Below are 24467 nucleotides of genomic sequence, written 5' to 3'. Positions count from 1 at the left end.
ATGGTTAGTTAGTTATCCAGAAAATTGTAGACTACTATGTCCTTAACCTGATTAATCTCTCAGGAAAAAGAAGAGTTCCAATTTCCTACATAGCATAGCTGGATTATCAGAACATATTGTGCAGATTCTAAAAAAAAAAAAAAATCATCTGTTAGCCACATTCAAATCTATCAACAATCTTGCTGACATTGTGCTACCAGTTAAGAGCAGATTAGCATTATTGCCATTCACTAGAGTAATCAAGTGCTGTAGTCCTGTAATCTCTTGCATTTCAGTCAAACTGACTGTGCTGCAGAAAAAATGTTGATGCATCCTTTTTTCCACATGTGTGAAAAAAACGGATGGCTCAGACAGTCAGCACCATAAACTTTTTTTGTCTTGGTACACTTCCGTAGCAGTTTTTCCTAATTTACAGTAAAATTTTTTCCACAGAACAGGCAAACCAGTCCTTTGAACACACACTTCTACAGACATAGAACACCTCCAGGAATAAGGAGTAACCAACCTATTCCGTAGGATTTCGGTTCCGAATGGATACCTACATGGTAAAATGTGTAGGTCTATGAGTGAGCATAAATTAGGATAGGAATTAGGATAGTCTTATAACCTCCCTTATGCAAGGGAATTATTTTTCCCTCTTTCCACTCCTTTGGAAATCTACCAGAGCTTAGCCAGCAACATTGCTAGTTCCCTTGCACATACTATCAAAACCCAAGCTGATATCCCATCTAATCCCACAGCTGTATTTACATTGAGATTCTGCAATATCCTAAGAAACTCCAATTCATCCACCTCTTTTCTCACATTAATGTCTGTCACATATGTTAAAGCAGTAATCTCACTAGGATGATATACCCTTGCAAAGTGGTCACTCAGTAACATAACTATTTTATCTGCTTCTGTCTCCTCGTGACCATCATCATCTCTCATTAAGGTTAATCTTCCATAGTCATTCTTCCTCTTATTTGCCACATAATGAAGGAACTCTTTGGGATTTCCTTTGACCTGCTTGGCTAGATTCTTCTCATAATCTGATTTTGCCATTCTGGTCATCACCTTTCTTGTCTGATCCTTGTACTGTTCATGAGTGTGCTGGTCATCTTTCTCTTTATATACCCTCCACAGCATTTTCTTCTTCTGCAGCTCGTGCATATTACTTATCCATCTAACTTCTACCTGATTAATCCTCCTTACCTTAAGTATACAGCTTAATATTTCTTCCCCTAGATCAGTGCTTCCCATACTTATGGATGTAAAAGCCCCTTTGGAAAAATTAAAATATTTCACAGCCCCCATTGGAAAAAAATTGTAATACAGACATATTATTATAATATTTATTGTATTATAATATTCAATACAATGCAAAAATCAAATGCAAATATTACATTTTTAGCATCTTACATACACATTTGACATGGCACACTTAGTCCTAAACCATTTTAAATTTGTTTTCATTATTTCATGGCCCCCTGAACAAAACTAACAGCCCCCAAGGAGGCTGTGGCCCACAGTTTGGGAAGCGCTGCTCTAGATAACCCTTAACTATATCCCATTCACTACTAACATCTTTACCCTGCAGTGTTTTATGCCATGGCACAGATTTAAGCTTCTTCCTGAACTTGTCATAATCACCTGCTTTGCAGTTTCACATATACCCCTTCTTGACAGAATATTCCTCATGTTTTACAATTTCCCAAATCAAGGCCTCATGGTCACTTTCACTAATCAGAAGTAATGTGGTCACTGTGGTTATGGATAGCTCTTCTGATCCTATGACCAGGTCTGATACTCTCCCCTCCATCACATGCTGACTTAAGTAATTATCTCTTAGTAGGTGTATAAATTCTATTTCCTTCCTGCAATGTGATCTTTCTTGCTTCCAGTCTATATCTGCATAGTTGAGTTTCCCCCCCCCCCCATAATAATCACTTAATCTGTATTCATTGTACTAATTTGGCAATGCATGTCTTCAGATCGTCTGTGGAACTTCCTGGCCTATAGCAACAACCAACTGTATATTTTGTCTTACTGTCCTTAATCTCACACCAGACTGCTTCAAATGAGGCAGCCACCATCCGACCTATCTCCTATTCTTTTTGGCTGCAATTCATCTGCTGTCATCAGCAGTACTCCTCCTCCTTCCCCTATCCTATCTTCTCTATCTTCCCTGAAAATACTAAACCCTTCACATGTAAATGATGTAGTTACAGGGAATAGCTCCCTGTAACTACATCATCTATTGTTAGCCAATTCTCACTAATGCCTATAACTTTTGGTGAGGTTGTACTAACCAATGCCAAAAACTCCTCTCTTGTTTCTGATACTTCTGGCATTAGAATACAGAAACTGCAGCATCCCTTTATGCTCTCGCCCACCCAACTTTACTTCCTGAATTGACTACCCTATTAAATTTTTTTGCTTGAGAAACTAGATTCTGCACTTTCCATTCTCACACTCACTCGCCTCATGAGTACCTTCACACAAAGTCACTGGTTTCCACCCTAATTGCTTAAGTTTTCCTGAATTTGCACTTCAGCATGTTTGGTGAACAAAGCTCTCTCTCTCTCTCTCTCTCTCTCTCTAACACCAAAACCATTTAGATGCAGTCCATCAACATTGTACAAATTTTCAAGCATTGTCAAACACAGATCACAGATAGACAAATCCTACATCATTCCTTCTGTACAATCTATGTATAGACTCATTCACTACCAATGTTATCCTTTTCAGTTCACCTCTGTCATAGCATGGTGGAAGACTTGCATTCTTCACCTTTCTTTTTAGTTTTGCCTCTTCTAATAACTCCTTTACATCCTCCCTCATAGAATATTTCTTGCCTCTCAAATCATTGTCTTGATTGGTAAATCAAGACAATCATTTCCTTGGACTTTCCTTTTTACATCTGGATGACATGGCTGATATGGTGAATTTTTGCACCTGTTTATATTAAGATTGATTATTATTATTATTATTGTTATCCCAAGACCCCATGGAGTCAAAGACTCACCTAGAAAGTCCTTTTATCATACACACAGCTCAACATACCATGCCTTAAACATACTCAAATTCTCTGCAGACACCACACTCTCAGGGAAGGCATTCCAATCATTCACAACTCTGCATGCAAAAAAAACATGCTTCTCACTCCCCTGCTCACACCCTCCTTATACAGCTCTCAGGGATGACCTCTGGTTCTCCTCTTATCTCCCACTGTTTTCTGTAGAACCTCTCAAACATTGATCCTATAACAACCTTGTGTTAATTTGTAGGTCTCTATCATATCCCCCCCTCTTCCTCCTATCCACAAGACTCTGTAAATTGCATCTCCTCAATCTTTCCTCATATTCGACATTCCAGAGGTCAGAAACTACCTTTCAGTTTCCTTTGGACCCTTTCCAACATCTCTTTGTCCTTCTGAAAACCAAGTGACCAAATCTGGGCACAGTAGTCCATGTGTGGCCTAATCAAAGCCTTATACAATGGAACAAGATCTCCTTACTTCTACAAGTCAGTGTCCTCTGCATCATTCCCAGAATTCGTTGTGTTGTGTTGTCTTCACAATTTTGGTACTGTGTCCTCTAAATTATAGACCCTTATCTGTCATCACCCCAAGATATGTTATTTCTTTCACGTTCAACAATATATCTCCACAAAACACAAATTTTACATCCATTCTTTGTTTCCCCAATTTTAAAACCTTACATTTTGCAACACTGAACTGGCATCTCCATTTTCATGCCCATTCACTCAATCTATTCTAGTCTTCTTGTAAGGCCACAACATCTGCTCTACTCATAATAGTTCATCCCAACTTTGCAGCATCTGCAAACCACTGAATATCCTCATCCAAATCTTTGCCAATATTATTAACATACATATTAAACAGCAATGGCCATAAAACAGATCCCTGAGGATCCATGACTTTCCTTTTCCTGGATATTGCTTTCCCATACACAACTTGTTGATACCTATCAGATAGCCAGCCTCTGATCCAATGCACTAATCTAATATCCAATCCCAACCGCTCTAGTTTGACTATCAACTTATCATGCAGTAATCTATCAAAAGCCTTTGCAAAAGCTAAGTATATTACTTTATATCCCGCTCCTCTGTCCAAGGAAACTGTCACCTTATTGTAATAAGTAAGTAGATTAGTAAGACATGACCTCCCTTTGGCAAATCCGTGATGTCCATCAAAGATAATACCATTATTGTCAATAGTCACACCAGCCTCCAATCCAATACACTAATCTAATATCCAATCCCAACTGCTCTAGTTTGACTATCAACTTATCATACGGTAATCTATCAAAAGCCTTTGCAAAATCCAAGTATATTACTGTGCATCCCTCTCCTCTGTCCAAGGAAACTGTCACCTTATTGTAATAAGCAAGTAGATTACTAAAACATGACCTCCCTTTAGCAAATCCATGCTATCCATCAAAGATAATACCATTGTTGTCAACCCAATTCTAGATCCTTGTTCTCACCAGCTTCTCCAACAACTTAACCACAACACCTGACACACAGATAGGCCTATAATTTGATGCTCGAGTTCTATAACCTCCCTTATGAAGCAGCACATTCTTGCCCTCCTTCCCTCCTTTGCAACTTGACCAAGTGCAAGACTCGTATTAAAAAATTATGTCAAGGCAGATATCAACTCCCTGGCACATTTCTTCAGAATACATGCTGATATATTATCAAGTCCCGTGGCCTTATTATCATCTAGTTTGCTCAACTCCCCCATGCACCTCTTGCTCACTTACAGTCAGTCTCTTCTCCCCATCATCAACTGCTCTCACTCTCTCCATGAAGTTACATTCACAGGAATGAAAGACCTTTATGAACTGCTCGTTAACTATCTTCACTATATCTTTACAACAGTTGTCCTTATACCATTTTCTCCAATCAATGTCATCCTTCCGCAATCATTCTTTTTTTTTTTTTTTTTTTTTTTGCTGGCTACATATCGAAAAACTCCCTAGGATTCTTACCAACCAAGTCTTGCCTGGTCTTTGTAATCCTCATGGAATTGGTTATTACTGCTTCTCTTATGCTGCCTCCATAATACCCTTTTTTTCTTTGTATTGCATGTTTAATCTCTTTATTCATCTATTTCACACCTACCTTATTTAACTTTCTGACCTTTGGAATACATTTAGATATTGCTTCTACCAGATAGTTCTTGAATATCCCCCAAGCTGCATTGATCTCTTTTCCAGCTAACCCATCATTCCATGCAACCCCTGCAAGCTGTCTCCTTAGCTCTTCATAATCACCACCCTTGTAGTTCCACATATAACTTTTGTCACAGAGGTTCTCACATTGCTGTCCCCATTTCACCAAACTAAAAATGCATCTTTTAAAAACTAAAAGTTTTTTTATAGAATTGTTATATATTTTTTTTTACTTTTGTAAAAAAAAAATATAATTATCAAACTGAAGTGTTTGAATAAAATTAAAAAAACAAACAAAAGAAACTATTCTTAGAATTTATCAGGCTTGACACTATCCTCAGTGTGATATTTTTGTTGGACATAATTCAATTGTGTTTAAATGTTGTATACAGTGTTTTATGTAGCAAGATGATGAAAGTAAAACACTGATGAAATGTAGGTTGACTATATTTATTTCATTGTCCTGTATTTATTCTCCAAAATTTTGGATTGTCTTAATGTAGAAATCTTAGTCAGTGTGCACATACAGGTGTTCCATGAAAGAATACGAGTATTTTAAGTGCAGAAATTTTTCAAATCAAATTCTTGATTTGAAAATCCTTGCCTTTGTTTTGTGTGCATGCATGCAATCATCCCATTGTAATCAGTAAATATTAATATGGTTAGCAGTTCACCAAAAATGGTTAATGTGTTTTATGGTATGAAAAATTTGAGTCAGTGATTCCTGCAGTGAGAATTTCAGGAAATTTATCTGACCAACCAATCTAATGATAAATGATTATTACCCCCCCCCATTTGGTTATGTAAATGATAAAGTGTAAACATCAAAAGTGATGATGGCTTCACTGCATAAGTTAAAAATAAAATTAGAGATGTAATTACAGTTATGCTAGAAATTTATGCTATATAGAGGCCATCCCTGGAAGTTACGAAAGGAAACTGTGAGCAAGAGGGTGAGGAGTGGTTTCTTTGCATGGAGGGTGGTTGAACCGTGGAATACATTGCCTGATGGAGTGGTGAGAGCGAGAACAGTCAATGAGTTTAAGGAGTGGTATGATAGACTTTGTGTTTCTTAGGAAGGACCTCCCACGATGATTCTTTTGACTCCATGGAGGCCTGAATAATAATAATAATAATAATAAAAATGAACAATGATAAATAAACAATACTTGGATACCTGTGTAGGTCTGTGGAAATGGCATCGATAGTACTATGCTACCAAAGAGAAAGACTGTCGTAAATTCTGCTGGATTCCAAGATAGATAGTTGATCACTAGCAGAGGCAAGTGGGGTTTCCCTTCCTAAAAAATTGGTTTTTTATCCCATATATGTTAAAAATTGACTGTAGAAGTCACACTAATTTTTATTTATTTATTTATTTTATTTTTTATGTAAAGCTCACTCACCGATGGTTGTAACCTGTAGTACTGCATACCGTGGATGGGTTAAGGATTTATTTTTATTTTATTAATTTTTTATATATATTTTTGCTTTGGTAACATAGCATTAGATGCAAAAGACTTATCATGAGACATTACATTGTCACACACTTAGCTCATCATACCATGTCTCAAATGCATTCACTCTCCATACTCACCACACTGTCAGGTAATGCATTTCAATCACCTATCAGTCAATGCAAAAAGTCCTTCTCATTCCCCATCACTGCTCACACCCTCCTTATGCAGCTTCCAGGGATGGCCTCGTTCTCCTCCTGTTTCACCCCATTCAATGAAAAACCACATCCATATTAATATGGTAATAATCCCTTACCAACTTGTATGTCTCAGTCATATCACTCTCTTCCTCCTCATATCCACTAGACTCTGCAAATTGTATTATTATTATTATTATTCAGGCCTCCATGGAATCTAAAGACTCATCGTGGGAGGTCCTTTCTAAGAAACACAAGTCTATCAAGACTCATCGAGGGAGGTCCCTCCTAGGAAACACAAAGTCTATCACACCACTCCTTAAATGCATTGCCTGTTCTCGATCTCACCACTCCATCAGGCAATGCATTCCATGGTTCAACAACCCTCTATGCATAGAAACCACTCCTCACCCTCTTTCTTACAGTTTTCTTTTGTAACTTCCAGGGATGGCCCCTTGTTATGACTCCTTCCTGCTGTTCAACCAAGCAAAGGAACTCCCCAGTGTTAACCATGTAACCACCTCTTAACAGTTTAAAAGTCTCTATCATATTGCCTCTCCTTCTTCTATCCACCAAACTCTGCAGTCCACTCTCTCAGCCGATCCTCATAACTAACACTGTACAGTTCTGACACCATCTTTGTTATCCGCCTTTGTATCCTTTCCACAGTTAATTTATCCCCTTCAAATCCTGGGGACCATATCTGAGAACAATAGTCAAAGTGTGGTCTGATCAGAGTCTTATACAACGGAATGATAACCATTTTATCTCTGCAGGTCAGTGTCCTTCTCATTATTGCTGCAATCCTCTGTGTTACCTTCATTACCTTTGCAATATGTCCCCTAAATTTCAGTTCTCTATCAATCATCAACCCCCAGATCTCTTGTCTCCCCCTACTTCTTGCAGTATAACTCCTCCCATAGAGTATGCAGCATCCCATCAATGTGTCCCAAACCTCAAGACCTTACATTTTGCTGCATTAAACTGAAACCCCCATTCATTTGCCCATCTGTCTAGCTTATTCAAATCCTCTTGTGGGGCTACCACATCTGCACTATTACTAATAACCCTTCCCAGCTTCGCATCATCCACAAACAACTGAATATCCCCTTGCAATCCACGGACAATGTCATTGATATAAAGGTTAAACAATATAGGTCCCAGCATTGAGCCCTGTGGAACACCACTTATAAAACCTTCTGCCTCTTTGATACTGCTCTACCACAACTCTCTGATACCTATTAGACAGCCAATCCTGAATCCAGTTGACCAATCTGACATCCAGACCCATGTGCTGCAACTTGAATATCAGCTTATCATGTGGCACCCTGTCAAATGCCTTTGCTAAGTCTAGGAAAATGGCAGTATATGCCCTTCCCTCATCTAATGCTCTTGTAACTTTATCACAAAAGACTGGCATATTGCTAAAACAAGAGCGCCCCTTCACACATCCATGTTGATTCTCACAGATAACATTACCCTCATCTGCCCAATGCTGTATACGGTCCCTCACTAATTTCTCCAACATCTTACTAACTACTGATGACACACAAACTGGCCTATAATTATACACTTCTAGTCTGCTACCGCCCTTATGCAATGGCACTATCTTACCTTCCTTCCATTCCATGGGCACCTTTCACGCAGCCAGACTTTCATTGAAAAGACAGGGCAAAGGCACTGTTCAGTTCCTTAGCACATTCTCTCAAACTCGTGGTGAAATACCATCCAGTCCCACCGCTTTACTAACATCCAGAGTACTCAGTATGTGGAACACACTTGCCTCCTGCACCTCTAAACCTCGAACCTGCCCTATCCCTCTAGTATTAAAATTGATTCTTCCAGGATGAAATACTCCAATAAAGTGTTCATTGAACAATTCCACTATGTCCTTTGCATCAGTCACTCTATTCCCATTTTTATCCCACAATGTCATTCTTCCACAGTCATTTCTCCTCCTACTGGCCACATAGCCAAAAAATTCCCTAGGATTTTCCTTGTATCTAAGAGCCAGTCTTTTCTCATATTCCAGTTTTGCCTTCCTTACCATACTAGTCACTCTCCTGGCCTGTCTCTTATATTCTTCATGCATCTTCTCTTCACCTGTTTCCTTATATCGCTTCCATAGCCTCTTTTTTGCATGCAGTTCCTGTTTAATATTGCTTGTCATCCACTTTACTCCAAATTGTGTCCTCTTCTTCACTCATGGATTACAGCTTACCATTGCTGCTAACAAATATTCCTTCACAATTTCCCAAGCATTAATGATATCCCGGCCTTCCAATTCCTCCCTCCACAAAACTTCACCAAGTTGACATCTAAAACTTCATCAGCATGTTTTCATACACTACATTCTGACCAGAAACTACTTCAGTCAGTTTTCTCTGGACCCTTTCCAATATTCTTCATCCTTATGTAAACCAGGTGACTAAATCTGTGTGCAATAATCCATATGGCATGTGATTATAGCTTTATACAAGGAAGCCATAACATCCATATCCATTCCAATATTCTTCATCCTTCTGAAAACCAGGTCACTAAATCTGTGCACAGTAATCCATATATTGTCTGATTAAAGACTTATACAATGGAACCATAACATCCTTACTTCTATATGTGTGTCATCCACATCATTGGCATAATCTGTTGTTGTCACAATTCTAGCAATATTTATGTTTTGTAAATAATCTAGAAACCCTGCTATAGAGACTGAACATGGAACCTTTTCAAGCCACTTCATGCTTCTAGTAATTAGAGTGGTGACTTTACACCTGGCAATGAAGTTCATTTCCCACTTAAAGACAATTACATATCAATGCCTAGGGTGGGATTCAAACTTGGAGTGGGTACATTAACCACTCAGCCAACCAGACTGCAAATTACAGACAGTAACACGAGTGTTAAGGTTTAAGGCTATACTTGCAGTTGTATGTTGTACTTTCTCTCTCTCTCTTGTAAAGCTTTGATTCATTGAAAGCTTGAAGGATGAAGACTGGCTACCCATATGTCTTCAGAAAGTTTGTTAAAGGATCTCCTCCTCCTACTTCTTTTAGAAAATAAAATGTTAGAGGATTTATTTTATTTATTTGTATGATATTTGTTTATGATTTATTTATTGTTGTTTATTATTGAAACCTATCAAGACACGTCTAACACATCAGAATACAGAAAATGAATCTAAATGCCACAAAGTATTATAGAGAGAGATCAGTACTTCTATGCCAGTGATACCAGGGATTATAGAGAAAAATACTCCTACGATCAGTCTAGTGACTCCACAGTGTTCTTGAAATAATAAAATACAGTCTTCAACTTATGACAAGGTTCTCTTCCAATGATACTTTCATAAATCAAGAAGCTCGTAAGTCAGAAATCACTATATGAACTGTATAGATGTATGAACATTCAGTAACATTAATACATCCCTAAATGCTAAAATGCATAGATCTGTTTTGTTATAATTTTGGCTAATTTTACTCCTTGTTTATAGTGAAATAACATCATCATCATCATCATCAAATTCCTGACAGGTACAGGATATTACTACATGAAAAATTTACATCACTACTAACTTCCTATCTACAATTTTCCTCCAAATCATTCTGTTACTTGTCAAGACTCCATCATTGTCAGATCTTATATTTCTATCTTCTAAGGCACTTTTTATCGTATTAGTCCACCTGGGATTAGCTCTGCTAACACATTCCTGGATGCTAACAATGTCAAGTTCTTTCCTAATTTCCTAATTTTTAATATGATATTGCCATTGATGCCATCTGTTCACATTCCTAATCTTTCTCAGGACTCTCATGGTCTTGTATACAGCAAATTTAGTGTTTTGACTAATTTCTCTCTTATTCCATATAAATTTATTCAGTTGACTTCCTACCATACCAGCTTTGTTGATTCTGTTGTCTATTTCCATATTACTGAAATGTTTTACTTGTTCTGTAGGTTCTCCATTCACAATGCAGTTCATATTTTCAATGCTTCTGCCTATTTTCATTGATTTGTCTTGTTATTGCTGACCTTCATACCATATCTATTACAACAGTTATTCAATTTAGTCAAGGAATCTTGCAGACTTGTAGCGGATTTATTTAGAAGTATAACATCATCTGCATCAAGCAAAGAGCTGTCAGGTTTAATTTTGATACCAGGTTTAATACCACTTTCCTTTATAATGCCATCTATATAGATAATGAATAACAGAGGGGATAATGTAAATCCTTGTCTGACACCAGATTTAACATTAAACCATCTTCCTGTACTTCCTTCGATTCTAACTGCTGATTTACAACTCAAATAAAGACTAAGTATTGCATGATATAATGCCCTACTGACACCATACAACTGCAGCATTTTGAATAGCTTCTCTCTTAGCACCTTGTCATATGCTTTTACAGATCTACAAAACTTAAATACAGATATTTGTTATATTCTCATGACTTCTCAACTATTTCTCATAAAATGAAAATCTGATCCTGACGGTCTCTATTTGGCCTGAATCCAGCTTGTTCTTCACCAAGCTTCCACAATCCTTCTCAACCATTTCTTACCAGGAACACTCAGTAGAAAAATTCCTCTGTAATTCTCACATTCAGTTTTACTTCCCTTTTTATATTTGGGTACTATGAGAGCTCTACTCCAATCATCTGGAATTCGTCCCTATGTCCATGCCTTCTGAACTATGCAGTGCAGTCACTGTAAGACTTTTATACCACATACTTGAGCATATCTGGTCGAAAACCATCTACTCCAGCTGTCTTTCCACATTTCAGGCTTTTGATGGCTTTTTCTACTTTACGTTTGGATATATGTATTCCTGATTGCATGCCTGTTGAGTTTTTTTATGACTGTGCTGTCACTGATTGTTTCATTTAGCAATTTTTCAAACTAATTATTCCATACTTCAAAGCTTTCTTTTTCTCCAGTTTTCATGCCACCTTTATCATCTCTAATTCCTTTTACAGCACTCTTTCCTTCATTTCTGAGTTTCTTCAACAACCTCCAGAATATCTTGCCACCTTCTTGATATTTATTTTCTATGTTCTTACTTCCCATGACTTTTGTTTAGCTAGTTTTACACAGTGTTTACCTTTCTTACATTTGTCTCTGTATTCTCTAAGAGCACAAGCTGATTTATTTGCCAGGAACTTTTGATATGCTTTCTTCTTTTCCTTCACTGCCTCTTTAACTTCCTGTGTTCACCATGGAGTTCTGATTTTTCTATCCTTGTAGACAACCTCACCACATGCCTCTCTGGATGAATCAATCAACATTTTCTTCAGGGCTGCTTGGCACTGAATCTCCAAGGTTTTCTTCCTGTTCCCGAAGTCTTTCATTTTTTCTTGAATAATGTTTGTGTATTTTAGTCTACCATTCATGTCTGAGAGCTGCTCAACTTTTATTCGCTTTAAAACTTTCTTACATGTTATTCTTTTCAATATGAAATTCAATTTTATCCTGCTCAAGACCAAACGATGATCACTTCCAATTTGAAATCTTCTGTACACTTTGGTGTCCTGTGCCAAGGAGAAAACATCACTATGAACAATAACATAGTCAGTGAGACTTTTCTTATTCCTTGCCTCTTCTCTCCATGTGAATTTGTGGACATTTTTATGTTAGAACATGGTGTTAGTAATAACCATTCCATACCCTGAGCAGAAATCCAACAGGTCTTTGCCATTATTATTAGCTTTGCTCTTTTCTCCAAATTTTCCCAAAACATCTTTGTATGTCTGACAATCATTTCCTACTCTGCTGTTTAGATCCCCGACAAGGACGAACTTTTCTTTTTCATTGTGTCAGTTGCTTTCTCTAAAGTCTCAAAAAATTCATCCACTTCTACCTTAGTAGAACCTTCTGTAGGACCATAGGTACAAATAAGTCTCATTGTCCAGTTCCCCATTCTCATATTTGCTCACATCACTCTACTTGATATTGCCTAGCGAAATAACTCGGTGTTCAAATTATAACATAAAATTTCTGAATAATAACAATAAAATAATCAGCTGAAACAATTGGAGCAAGAGTGATTCTTCAAATTTCTCTATTCTTTAAATAGAGAAAGATGTTGGAAGTTCCACTTGGTTAGAATATTAATTATATATTTAGTTAAAGGATACTTCAGGTGCAAACTTTGTTTGCTTACACTTGTATAAAGGATTAAACTAAATATATAATTTATAGTCTAATATATAATTTATAGTCTAACCAAGTGGGAAAAAACTTCTAACATCTTTCTCTAATCCAGAATAATTTAATAATAAGGTGTGACACCTTTTAACAACTGGCATATGGAAATATGACTTCTGCATTGCTTCAACTTTGGTATCTCCTCTGGGTCTGGCTCCCGCTGAAGAGACCTCAATAAAGGTCGAAACCAGTCTGGGTCGTGACCCTTCCCATCATGCATAGCATTATACATGGCTGCAAGGAGATGTGTTTTGCATTATGGGATACCAAGGAAAGTGATGGGAACTCAGTCCATCCTTGCCACTAGTTGCCCCAATCCTGAAGATACTTCAGGTGCAAAAATATTTTCACATGTGTTACACTTGGATAAAGGATTAAATTAAATATATAATTTATAGTCTAACCAAGTGGGAAAAAACTTTCAATAAATTAAAATTTGAAAACTTTTTAAAAATCAAAATTAATCAGAAATCAAAATAGTGTGTTATTTTGCTCATATAGTTATGACCCAAAAGTTGAATAATGAACATACTCGTCTTTACATTTGTCAGCTTGAATATTGTTTTACCATTTCCTATTTTATCCTCCATATTTCATACTTATAATGAGGATGAAATATGGGAGGCAATAAATCCATTTTATTCCTACATATATTTTCACATGTGTTGATCATTTACTTTACAAAAAATTTTGTTGGTAGTAATTCTACTGGACACACTGTGTTGAAAGAGTAGTTTACATACTTTTGGTAACAAAATATATATTGTTTTTTAGAAGAGCCAAAATGTTCACCCGATAGCTTTCGCTGTAATAATGGTCGATGTATACCAAGGCGATGGGTTTGTGATTATCAACGAGATTGTGAGGATGGGGAAGATGAGCATCAGTCTTGTCGTAAGTAATGTAAACCCCCCTTTTTTTTTAATCAGCATTTTCTTTCTGTAATTTTGTTGCTCTGTATTATAGATGATGTGTTAGAAATGCTAAAAAAAACAAATTTTTAAAAAATTCAAATTTTACTATCTCTGAAGTTGATGTGAGGTTAACATTTGGAAGATCTGAGAAAATATACTGTATATGTTGGGGTATAAGCTGATATCTGATGTTAGGAAAAACATTGCTGAAATATGGGATCATCTTATACTCTAGGTATGCGGTACAATCTAAACTTTTGAATTTGACATGGAAAACATTATCTAGCTCCTACAGTCAAATATACTGTACTCTAATAAGGTTTTGCTTTGATATTATTAATTTGAATATTAATATATTGATATTAGTATATTAATATATTTTGTATATTGTAATTTGTATTTTGTAAATATTGTATTCAATAAATGTATTCATAGTTTTTTTTTTTTTTTAAATCTTAATGAAATTTTACTCATGTGGTGACATGAATTACAATATATGAAACCAAAGACTGATATGAACATAATAGTAGTTTTAATAATTGTCTTGTGCCAAAAGACATTGTTCATAAATTACAGTAAAGAAAATACCAGCTGTGATTATTTTTATTTATTTACATAATTGATACACAGTCAAAACAAGTTTTAAACAACAATTTGACTGGTGATACAGAACAATTCAGATTCTACCCAAGAATCTAAGAATAGTCTTTCAGGTAGCGTCATAAAATATGGACTGTTCCAAGTAATGCTGTTTTTTGTAGGTCATATGGGGTCACTTTATTGATGTTTAATTGCTGTAAATAGTTGAAGAGCTTCTTGGGATACCTTTAGTTTGTTTAAACCACAGCCTGCCAACTTTGTTTGCCAGATCTCGATATTTAATAATTTTTTCCAGTTCTTTGTTGTTAATGTTGTTATCACTGGGTACTGCAATATCGATAATCCAAACCTGTTGATGTTCGATAATTGTGATGTCAGGTCTGTTGTGTTCCAAATGCCGATCAGTTTGTATTCGAAAGTCCCAGAGAATTTTTGCCGTTTCGTTTTCCATTATTATTATTATTATTATTACAGCATCCTCTATGGAGTCAGCAGACTCATAGTGGTAGGTCCACTTGCATGCACATTATATGCAACATACATATCATATTGAATCTTGAACTCATTTACACTCCCTGCACTTACAATAATACATTCTGGCAAAGTGTTGCATTTGTCCACCACTCTCCATATAAAAATTCTACCTCTCAAATCCTTCTTTACCACACTTTTACACATCTTCCAGAGATAACCTCTTGTTCTTTCCTTCTCACTCTCCACTCCTTATATAACTCTCTCTGTATTAATCTAGTAAAATTCCCTCACTAACTTAATTGACTCTATCTTATCACCTATTTATCTCCTATTCACCAAACTTTGGGATCCACGTTCCTTCAACCTCTCTGCATAACCAACATTCCAGAGTCCGAATGTTATCTCAGTTCTTTATTTCTGGATTGGATCCTCTGCAATGTTTCTATTATCACCGTGAAAACCAGATAACTAAATTTGGGCACAGTAGTCTCTGACCAATGCCTTCTACAATGGCACCACTACTTCCTTATCATAGCAGAAGTATGATGCAACACTTGCAACTTTAGTTCACTGTCTACCATCACCCCAGATCTCTTTCAGCACAACTCCACCAATACGATACACAGTTTTGTATCTCTGCACTCCAAATTTTAATATTAATATTAAGTATTAAATGAATATTAAATTTATTGTTAATATTAAATGAATATTAAAACTACAACCCCTCCCCCCACTCATTTGTCCAGGCCAAAAGTTAGCTCAAATTTTGCCAAAGGGAATTAACATCAGCAGCACTCCTCATAATTCTTTTCAACTCTTCTTAGAAATATACTCAAGAATTATGAAATTAGAAGAAAAGAAGGCCTTCAAATCATATTTTGTCATATCCTCCAAAATGGATGACTACTCAAAAGAAGTTACTAGTTACCAAAGAAACTCTTATTTTTTCTGATAAACTGTCTTGTGTTAACACCCAGTAATTAATTAGGACATGGTATGGTCTCCTTACCATATGTTGGCAACACACACACTCACGTGTGCGCGCACGCGCGTGTACACACACACACACACACACACACAGAGTCCAATTATTAAAATCAGTCAATCAGAATAGCCTTCGAACCAGTTAATACCTTATGAAGTTTCTGACATTTTCTGCCACATTCCATTCTACAAACATGTTGTGGGTATACACGATTCTTTGTTCTTGCAGTAAGTTGTATGTGAGTTAAACTGGCAGAAGTTTTGAAATTTGTAAGACTTGTTCTTGTTAAGACCTATGCAGTAGAGTAAGAAATGAATTCCAGACTTACAGAAATGTTCTAAGAAAGAAAAGGGCATTTCTGCCAGTAATTTAATTACCTGCTGGATTTCTTTTCTGGACATGGACTAGTGTGATTACGAGCACTATGCTCACAGAAAGCTGTGCATAGCTTCACATGCAGAAATCTGCATGAAACATGACAAGTCTTATTCATTATATCATTGGCAATATCCAGAATGGAAGAGATCTAATTTCAGAATGGTAATTTGAAATAAGAAGTGATCATCGCCTGTTTCCCTGCAGGAATGAATGTTGCAGTGAAAAGGCAAATTTATCAGAACAGTTTAAAGATGTAAGTTTCAGCTGAAGATAATAAAATATTATATATATATATATATAAGTGAAAGAATTTCAAACTAAGAACCAATCTAAATTGAGAGACCAGTTGACAAAATCTGAAGAAAGCATTAGTATATATGCCAAAAAGTACATGGATCAGTTTTAAGAGCTGTAGCTGATTTTCCTTATCCAGTGTGAGAACATTATCCTGCTTGTTAGAGGGCTGAAGTAGCTTGAAAATAAGAAACGATAACTTTGTGGGATTGACTTTTTGTTGCTGAGCTGAAATTTGTATTTTAAAAAGAAAAATAAAAAATAACAGTAGCTCTGTAGTGGATTCTCAAGAAAGTAGAGAAATCGATTAGGAAAGGAGAAAGAATCATATAGAATATTGTGGGCAAGTAAATCAGCATGTGCAGGGAACAAAGAAAACTATATGTGAATGCTAAGTTACGTATAAAAGTAGCTAATGAAAATACTTGAGAAAGGAAACAGAAAATAAATACCAGGCATCTCAGGATTGAAACTTATGTAAATAAATTCCATTTACAGAGCACTTTGTTTAATTGCAACTTATGTTTGTACCATGAATATATAAAACATATTACAAACACACACATATACATATATTCCTCAAGTGTCTTTAGCTTATTTATCTCATTTTTAATCAGATTCTGACATGGATGCTATCTGTTCATTTCTCTAATTGTTTTTGGGACTCTCATATCTGAGATCTCCAGTATTTGATTAAGTGTTATATTTCTAACCCAGCTCTCAGATTCATAAGTTAAAATTCGTTTCAACACTGTCTTGTGTTGAAAGTTTAGTGTTTTGATTAACTTTTCTCTTATTCTTATAAATTTATTAATTTGACTTCCTACCTAGCTTTGTTAATTCTGTTATTTATTTCCATATTTAATTTTCCATATTCACTAAAAATTGTGCTTAAATAATTGAAATGTTTTACTTGGTAGATTCTCCATTCAGAATGCAGTTAATGTTTTCAGTGTTACTGTCTATTTTCATAGTCTTTGTCTTTTGTTTCTAATTTTCATACCAAATTTATTAAGTGTTTTTATTCTGCAGGCTTCCTGGATCTGTTTATAACATCATCTGCATAAAGTAAAGAACTGAGTTAAATACTTCCAGTTTTGATATCAGTCTTAATGCCACTTTCCTTCAGAATGTGATTCATTATACATGATGATCAACAGTGCAGATAATGTGCACTCTTGTCTCATACCTAATTAACATTGAACCATCTTCCAGTACCTCCTTCAATTGTAACTATTGACTTACAATCCAAATATAGACTGTATTGCTTGATATAATGTCCCATTTCCACCATTTAATTGTAGTGTTTTGCCATTTATCCTATGCATTTTCCAGATGTACAAAACTTATTATTATTATTCCTGATACCTCCAAGGAGTCCGAAGACTCATCGCGGGAGGACATCTTCAACTGTCTCTACACCTTACCTTTACTACGAATCAACGCCATCTACTGCCCACCTCCAACACCACCACAACTAGTAATTTTTGTCTGTAAATTGCGTGTGTTCTGAAGGGCCGATTTGTATGTATGCGGGATGAAAAACCCGAGTTTCCGGGAGAAAAAACCCTGCTAACTCCATATGAGATCGGCTAACTCACCATCGATTGAAATCGACCAGATAAAGATTCCTCCCGTCGCGACGAGAATCGAACTTAGGCCTATTCCAATCGAAGGGCGCAATGTACCGTCGTTCTTCCAATTGCGCTACGGAGGCGCTCCGTTATTATTATTACAGCAGTCTCCATGGAGTCAATAAACTCATCATGGGAGGCCCACTCAACCAATAACATCTATCATATTGAACTTTGAAATTATTTACAGTGCCTGCATTCACAATACACTCTGGTAGTTTGTTCTATTCACCATCTCTCCATGTTAAAAATCTGCTCCTCACACCCTTCTTTACCACATCTTCATACAACTTCCAGGGATGGCCTCTTGTTGTTCCCATCTTAATCCTCACTCGTTTTATAATTCCTTCTGTATTAATCTGGTGGATTCCCTTAACCTCATGTCAATATGAAGGTCTCTATCATATATTTTCTTTTCCTCATATCCACCAAACTGTAATCCATCTATTCTTCTGTATAACCAACACTCCGGAGTCCCAATATCACTTTGGTCATTCATCTTTGGACCTTTCTAGTGTTTCCACATCACAATTAAAACTAAAGCAACCAAATTTCATGCATTCACCACTCTCCAAGCAGAATCTTGTCCTTGCTAACTGCATCTTTACTCAATTTCCAAGAGTTACTCCCTAATTTTCTCTAGGGAGTTGATAGATGGAAAATATGGGATATCATAGTATATACAATACAATTAAAGAGGGTTTATAGGTTTGACACTCAAACTTTTCAATACGTGACAAAAAGAGAGAAAACTAGGGAGTGACTCTTGGAAATTGAGTAAGGATGTGGTTAGCAAGGACAAGATTTTTTTGCTTGGAGAGTGGCAAATGCATGAAATGGATTGGTTAGAGTTGGTTATGAGTGCTTTGTCAATGAATGCATTCATTGATAAAGCACTTATGTTTGAATAATGGTTAGTGTGTGCCTCTTCCATGATGAGAAAAATACCCATTGTGGAGATGCATCGAACATATACATTGGTTTCCAAAAGCTAAGGATGAACTACATTTTTACTTGTATATAAAACCATTTTCATTACTACAACCAAATGTGTATATATAACTTTATTGCCAGCATACTAATAAATTATATTACATAAAAATGTGTTATAAATTTTGTACAAATTAAATTACAATATGTTTTTGGCAAAAGTTACTAATTTCCTAAGGATGTAGTTAATGAATTAATGTATAGTGCTTACAGAAAACTATGTGGAGAGGCATTTCAGTAAGGAATATGTCCACCCGAACTGCAATGCAGCTCTCACAATGTTGTACCATGCTTAGCATCAAGTGATCCAGGAGTGCTCGAGGCAAACTGGCCTACTCTTACTTCAGAGTAAAGATAAGGCCTTGTTTGTTTTCTGGAGGGGAATTTTGAGCGGCAATCTGTATCAATATTGCGTCCCAAACATGTTCTATGGGGTTGAGATCTGGGAGTGTACTGGCCACTCAATTCAATTAATATCCTCAGTCTCCAGAAGTATCTCCACTGCTTGTGTACAATATGGTGTGGCATTGTCATCCACAAAAATGAATTCTTCTTCTGCATTGCCACAGAACAATCGAACATGACGTAACTTAACTGCAATATCATTCACCAGTCACAGTCCCTTTTTTCAGCACTTGTACGTCCATTACTTCCATTACTTACCATAGCTTGGTATATCCATCAACCCTGCATTAGTAAGGTGGGGGTGTCACAGTTGTAGTCAATTTAAAATCTTTGGGGTCTCTGATACCCCCACCTTACTAATGCTGGGTTAAGTGTAATGCCTCCCAAAACCATGACCCCAGCACTGCCATATCTATCCCTTTCAAGAACATTCTCTCAATAGTAAGCATTAGCACTTTCATGGCAGATCAAGTGTTGTTAGAATTGGAGGAAAGACTAAAATGACTTTCATCTGTAAAGAGTACATTAACCCATTAGTGTTTTGTTAATTTTTATGGATACTACACCACTGAAAACTTGCTCTACGTTGAGCTGTGGATAAAGGAATGCAGAACACCTTTGGACGCATAGGACTACTTGTCGCAAATGTCTTACCATAGTTTGTTGAGATATTCATGTAACTGAGCTTGAATGGAGATGACTTGTAAGATGACAGCCATGGTGCATCGATTATGTATGCTCTTATAACTAAAAATCTGTCCAAGCACCGTGGTAGAGTGAGGGTGACTTCTTTGGGACCATTGGTTTCAAATTTTCTGGGCAGTATTTCAAACCAAATTGGTTTGAAACACTGTGTGACAATCCAAACTCTGGCAATATCAGTAATTCTATCAGTAATTCTTTCTTCAAGCTTTCCAATAATTCTTCTCGTGTGAAATCATCTTGATGATGTCTTTGAGACATTAGAAGACACTCGAGTTTGCAACTTTATTTCTTCACGAAAAGAGCTTCATTCAAACACAATTCGCTTAGAAGCCCTTTGCCTCTTTTTATCCTGTTGAGTGCTACCATAGTAATCCCTTTGCACGTGACTCGAAAATTTGAATGTCTACTTGATATCGTCAGTTATACAAATTGCAACAAGCTGATTCAGCTGAATTTGCAGTTGTCATTTTTAGAAATATTTTCCGTCCTTAGGTTTTGGACACCAGTGTAATGATGGCATCATCTGCATAAACTAAAAAGCTGGGTTGAATGTCTCCAATTTTGATATTAGTTTTAATTTTACTTTCATTCATTATGTACTCCATATAGATGATGAATTACAGTAAAAATACTGTCTTACACCTGATTTTACATCAAGCTGCCTTCCTTCCTTCCTTTATATCCTTCAGTTCAAACTGGTTATTTCTGACTTAAATATAGGATAGGTCAGCTTTTCTCTTGGTGCTTTACCATGACTTTTCTAGAGCTAAGAAAAAAAAAACCATATACAGAGATTCTGGTTATGTTCCCATGATTTCATGAATCACTGTTTTAACATAAAAATTTCGTCTTGATAAGTCCTATTTGGTCTTAATCCAGAACTTAGCCACCTAAGTTCTGGTTAATTTCTAGTCTTAATTCTGACAGTGAAATGATGACCTTGTAAGCTCTGAGATGCAAATTCTCTTTTCAGTGGTCTTACAAATGTATCTAAATTGGTTTTCTTCAAGTTACCGCATTGGTTTGACTTTTGTATTCTATTTAAATTGATGAAATTTAATATGCAATAATAAGAACAACTTTCTTCTTTCTCACATCTCCATTCAGAAATCTGGGATAAAATAGCATTATTATTATTATTATTATCATTATCACCCAAGACCCCCATGGAGTCAGAGACTCATCTAGGAGGTCCTATTATCATACACGCAGCTCATCATACCGTGCTTTAAACATACTCAAATTCTCTACAGCACCACACTCTCAGGCAAGGCATTCCAAGCATTCACAACTCTGCCAAAACATCTACTTCTCACTCCCTTGCTCACACCCTCTTTATACAGTTTCCAGGGATGACCTCTGGTTCTCCCTTGATCTCCCACTGTTTTCTGTAGAACCTCTCCAACATTGATCCTATAACAACCCCTTACTAATCTGTAGGTCTCCATCATATCTCCCCTCTTCCTCCTATCCACAAGACTCTGTAAATTGCATCTTCTCAATCTTTCCTCATATTCAACGTTCCAGAGGTCAGAAACTACCTTAGTCAGTCGCCTCTGGACCCTTTCCAACATCTCTTCATCCTTCTGAAAACTAGGAGACCAAATCTGGGCACAGTAGTCCATGTGTGGCCTAATCAAAGCCTTATATAATGGAACAAGAATCTCCCTACTTCAACAAGTCAGTGTTCTCCACATCATTCCCAAAAGTCTTTGTGTTGTCTTCACAATTTTGGCAATCTGTCCCCTAAATTTCAGATCCTTATACACTATCACCCCAAGATCTCTTATTTCTTCCACCTCTGAACAGTATATCCTCACCAAGCAAAAATTCTGCATATCATCTTTGTTTCCCAAATTTTAAAACCTTACATTTTCCAACATTGAACCTGCATCTCCATTCACAATCATTCAATTTATTCATGTCTTCTTGTAAGGCCACAACATCTTCTCTATCTTCATGGTTCATCCCAACTTTGCATCTGCAAACAACTGAATATCTCCATCCAAATCTTTGTCAATATCATTAATATACAAATTAAACAGTATAATAAATTTAGTTTAATCCTTTATCCAAGTATGAGCAAACAAAGTTTGCACCTGAAAGTATCTTCAGGACTGGGGCAAGGTGGTACAACACCAGGGCAACTCGTTGCAAAGGTGGAGCAAGATACCAACACTCCTCCAACACTCCTATCTCAGTATCTCCTATATAATGCAAAACACATCTCCTTGCAGTTATGTCTAATGTTATGCATTAAGGGAAGGGCCACTACCCAGACTAGTTTCGACCTTTATTGATGTCTTTTCAGTGGGAGCCAGGCCCAAGTTGAGATACCAGGCAGAAGCATTAGCAGGTCATCTCTACCTATAGGAGTTGCCAAATGGTGTGCCACCCTTTTTTAATAAATTACTCTGGATTTAGAGAAAGATGTTGAAAGTTTATTTTTCACTTGGTTAGAGTATAATAAATTTAGTTTAATCCTTTATCCAAGTGTGAGCAAACAAAGTTTGCACCTGAAAGTATCTTCAGGACTGGGGCAAGGTGGTACAACACCAGGGCAACTCGTAGCTTGCTCCACCTTTGCAACGAGTTGCCCTGGTGTTGTACCACCTTGCCCCAGTCCTGAAGATACTTTCAGGTGCAAACTTTGTTTGCTCACACTTGGATAAAGGATTAAACTAAATTTATTATACTCTAACCAAGTGAAAAATAAACTTTCAAAATTAAACAGTAATGGCCCTAAAACAGTCCCTTGAGGCACACTGCTAGTGACTTTCCTTTTCCTGGATATTGCTCCCCCCCTTACACAACTTGCTGATACCTATCAGTTAGCCAGCCTCCAATCCAATGCACTAATATAATATCCAACCCCATTCGCTCTAGTTTGACTATCAACTTATCATGCAGTAATCTATCAAAAGCCTTTGCAAAATCTAAGTATATTACTGTGCATCCCTCTCCTCTGTCCATCAAAGATAATACCATTGTTGCCAACCCAATTCTGGATCCTAGTTCTCACAAGCTTCTCCAACAATTTAACCAGAACACTTTACTCACTGATAGGTCTATAATTTGATGCTTGAGTTCTATCACCTCCTTTATGAAGCAGCACAATCTTGACTCAATGCAAGACTCATATTAAAAAAATATGTCAAGGCAGATGTCAACTGCCTAGCACAACATTCCTTCAGAATACATGATGATATATTATCACGTCCCACAGCCTTATTATCATCTAGTTAGATCAACTCATCGTACACACTTGCTCACTTACAGTCAGTCTCTCCTCCCCATCAACAACTGCTCATTAAGTATCTCAACTACATCTTCCACAACAGCTGTCTTTATATCATTTTCTCCGATCATTGTCATCCTTCCATAATCATTCTTTTTGGCTTCATTAGCTAACTGCTGTTCATACCTCACTTTTGCTACCTTTACCAAACAAGTCATCTCCTTGCATGGTCTTTGTAATCATCATGGAATTGGTTATCACCACTTCTCTTATGCTGTCTCCACAATGCCCTTTTTCTCTGTATTGCATGCTTAATCTCTCTATTCATCCATTTCACACCTACCTTATTTCACTTTCTGACCCTTGGAATACATTTAGCATTGCTTCTACTAGATAGTTCTTGAAAATCCCCTAAACTGCATTGATCATCTCTTTTCCAGCTAACTCCTCATTCCATGCTACACCTGCAAGCTGTCTCCTGAGCTCTTCATAATCATCCTCCTTGTAGTTCCACATATATCCCTTTCTCACAGAGGCCCTCACACTGCTGGCAACCACCCAGGTAATCACTTCATGGTCACTCTCACCAATTGGTGGGTGATTAGACACCTCATTTATGATTACATCCTCTGATGAAATGATCAAATCCAAGACCCTCAATCCTTCTGTGCTCTCTGTTACATACTGTCTGAAGTAGTTGTCCCTCAAAAACTCAAGAAACTCATTTTCTTTACTTCCATTTGCTATCTCATCCTTCCAGTCTTTATTGCCATAATTAAAATTGCCCATAATGATCACCCTTTTCTTATTTGCTT

At 36.7% G+C, this 24467-nt stretch overlaps 1 protein-coding gene across 1 annotated transcript in view; it reads left to right on the top strand.

Moving 5' to 3' along the window:
* The window catches only part of mgl (low-density lipoprotein receptor-related protein megalin), an 890817-nt gene that overhangs the window by 44614 nt on the left and 821736 nt on the right, over positions 1 to 24467 (top strand). The window contains exon 2 of the mRNA XM_090412774.1: positions 13810 to 13929. Coding sequence (XP_090268900.1) covers positions 13810 to 13929 — 120 coding nt within the window. The remainder of the gene's footprint in view (positions 1 to 13809; positions 13930 to 24467) is intronic.

The sequence above is a fragment of the Typopeltis vanoorti genome, chromosome 23, assembly GCF_054136105.1.
Source record: "Typopeltis vanoorti isolate ZY-2024b chromosome 23, IOZ_Tvanoo_1.0, whole genome shotgun sequence".
Classification (NCBI taxonomy): domain Eukaryota; kingdom Metazoa; phylum Arthropoda; class Arachnida; order Uropygi; family Thelyphonidae; genus Typopeltis; species Typopeltis vanoorti.
The sequence above is the reverse complement of the archived record's forward strand: the minus strand, read 5'-3'. Positions and strand labels throughout refer to the sequence as shown.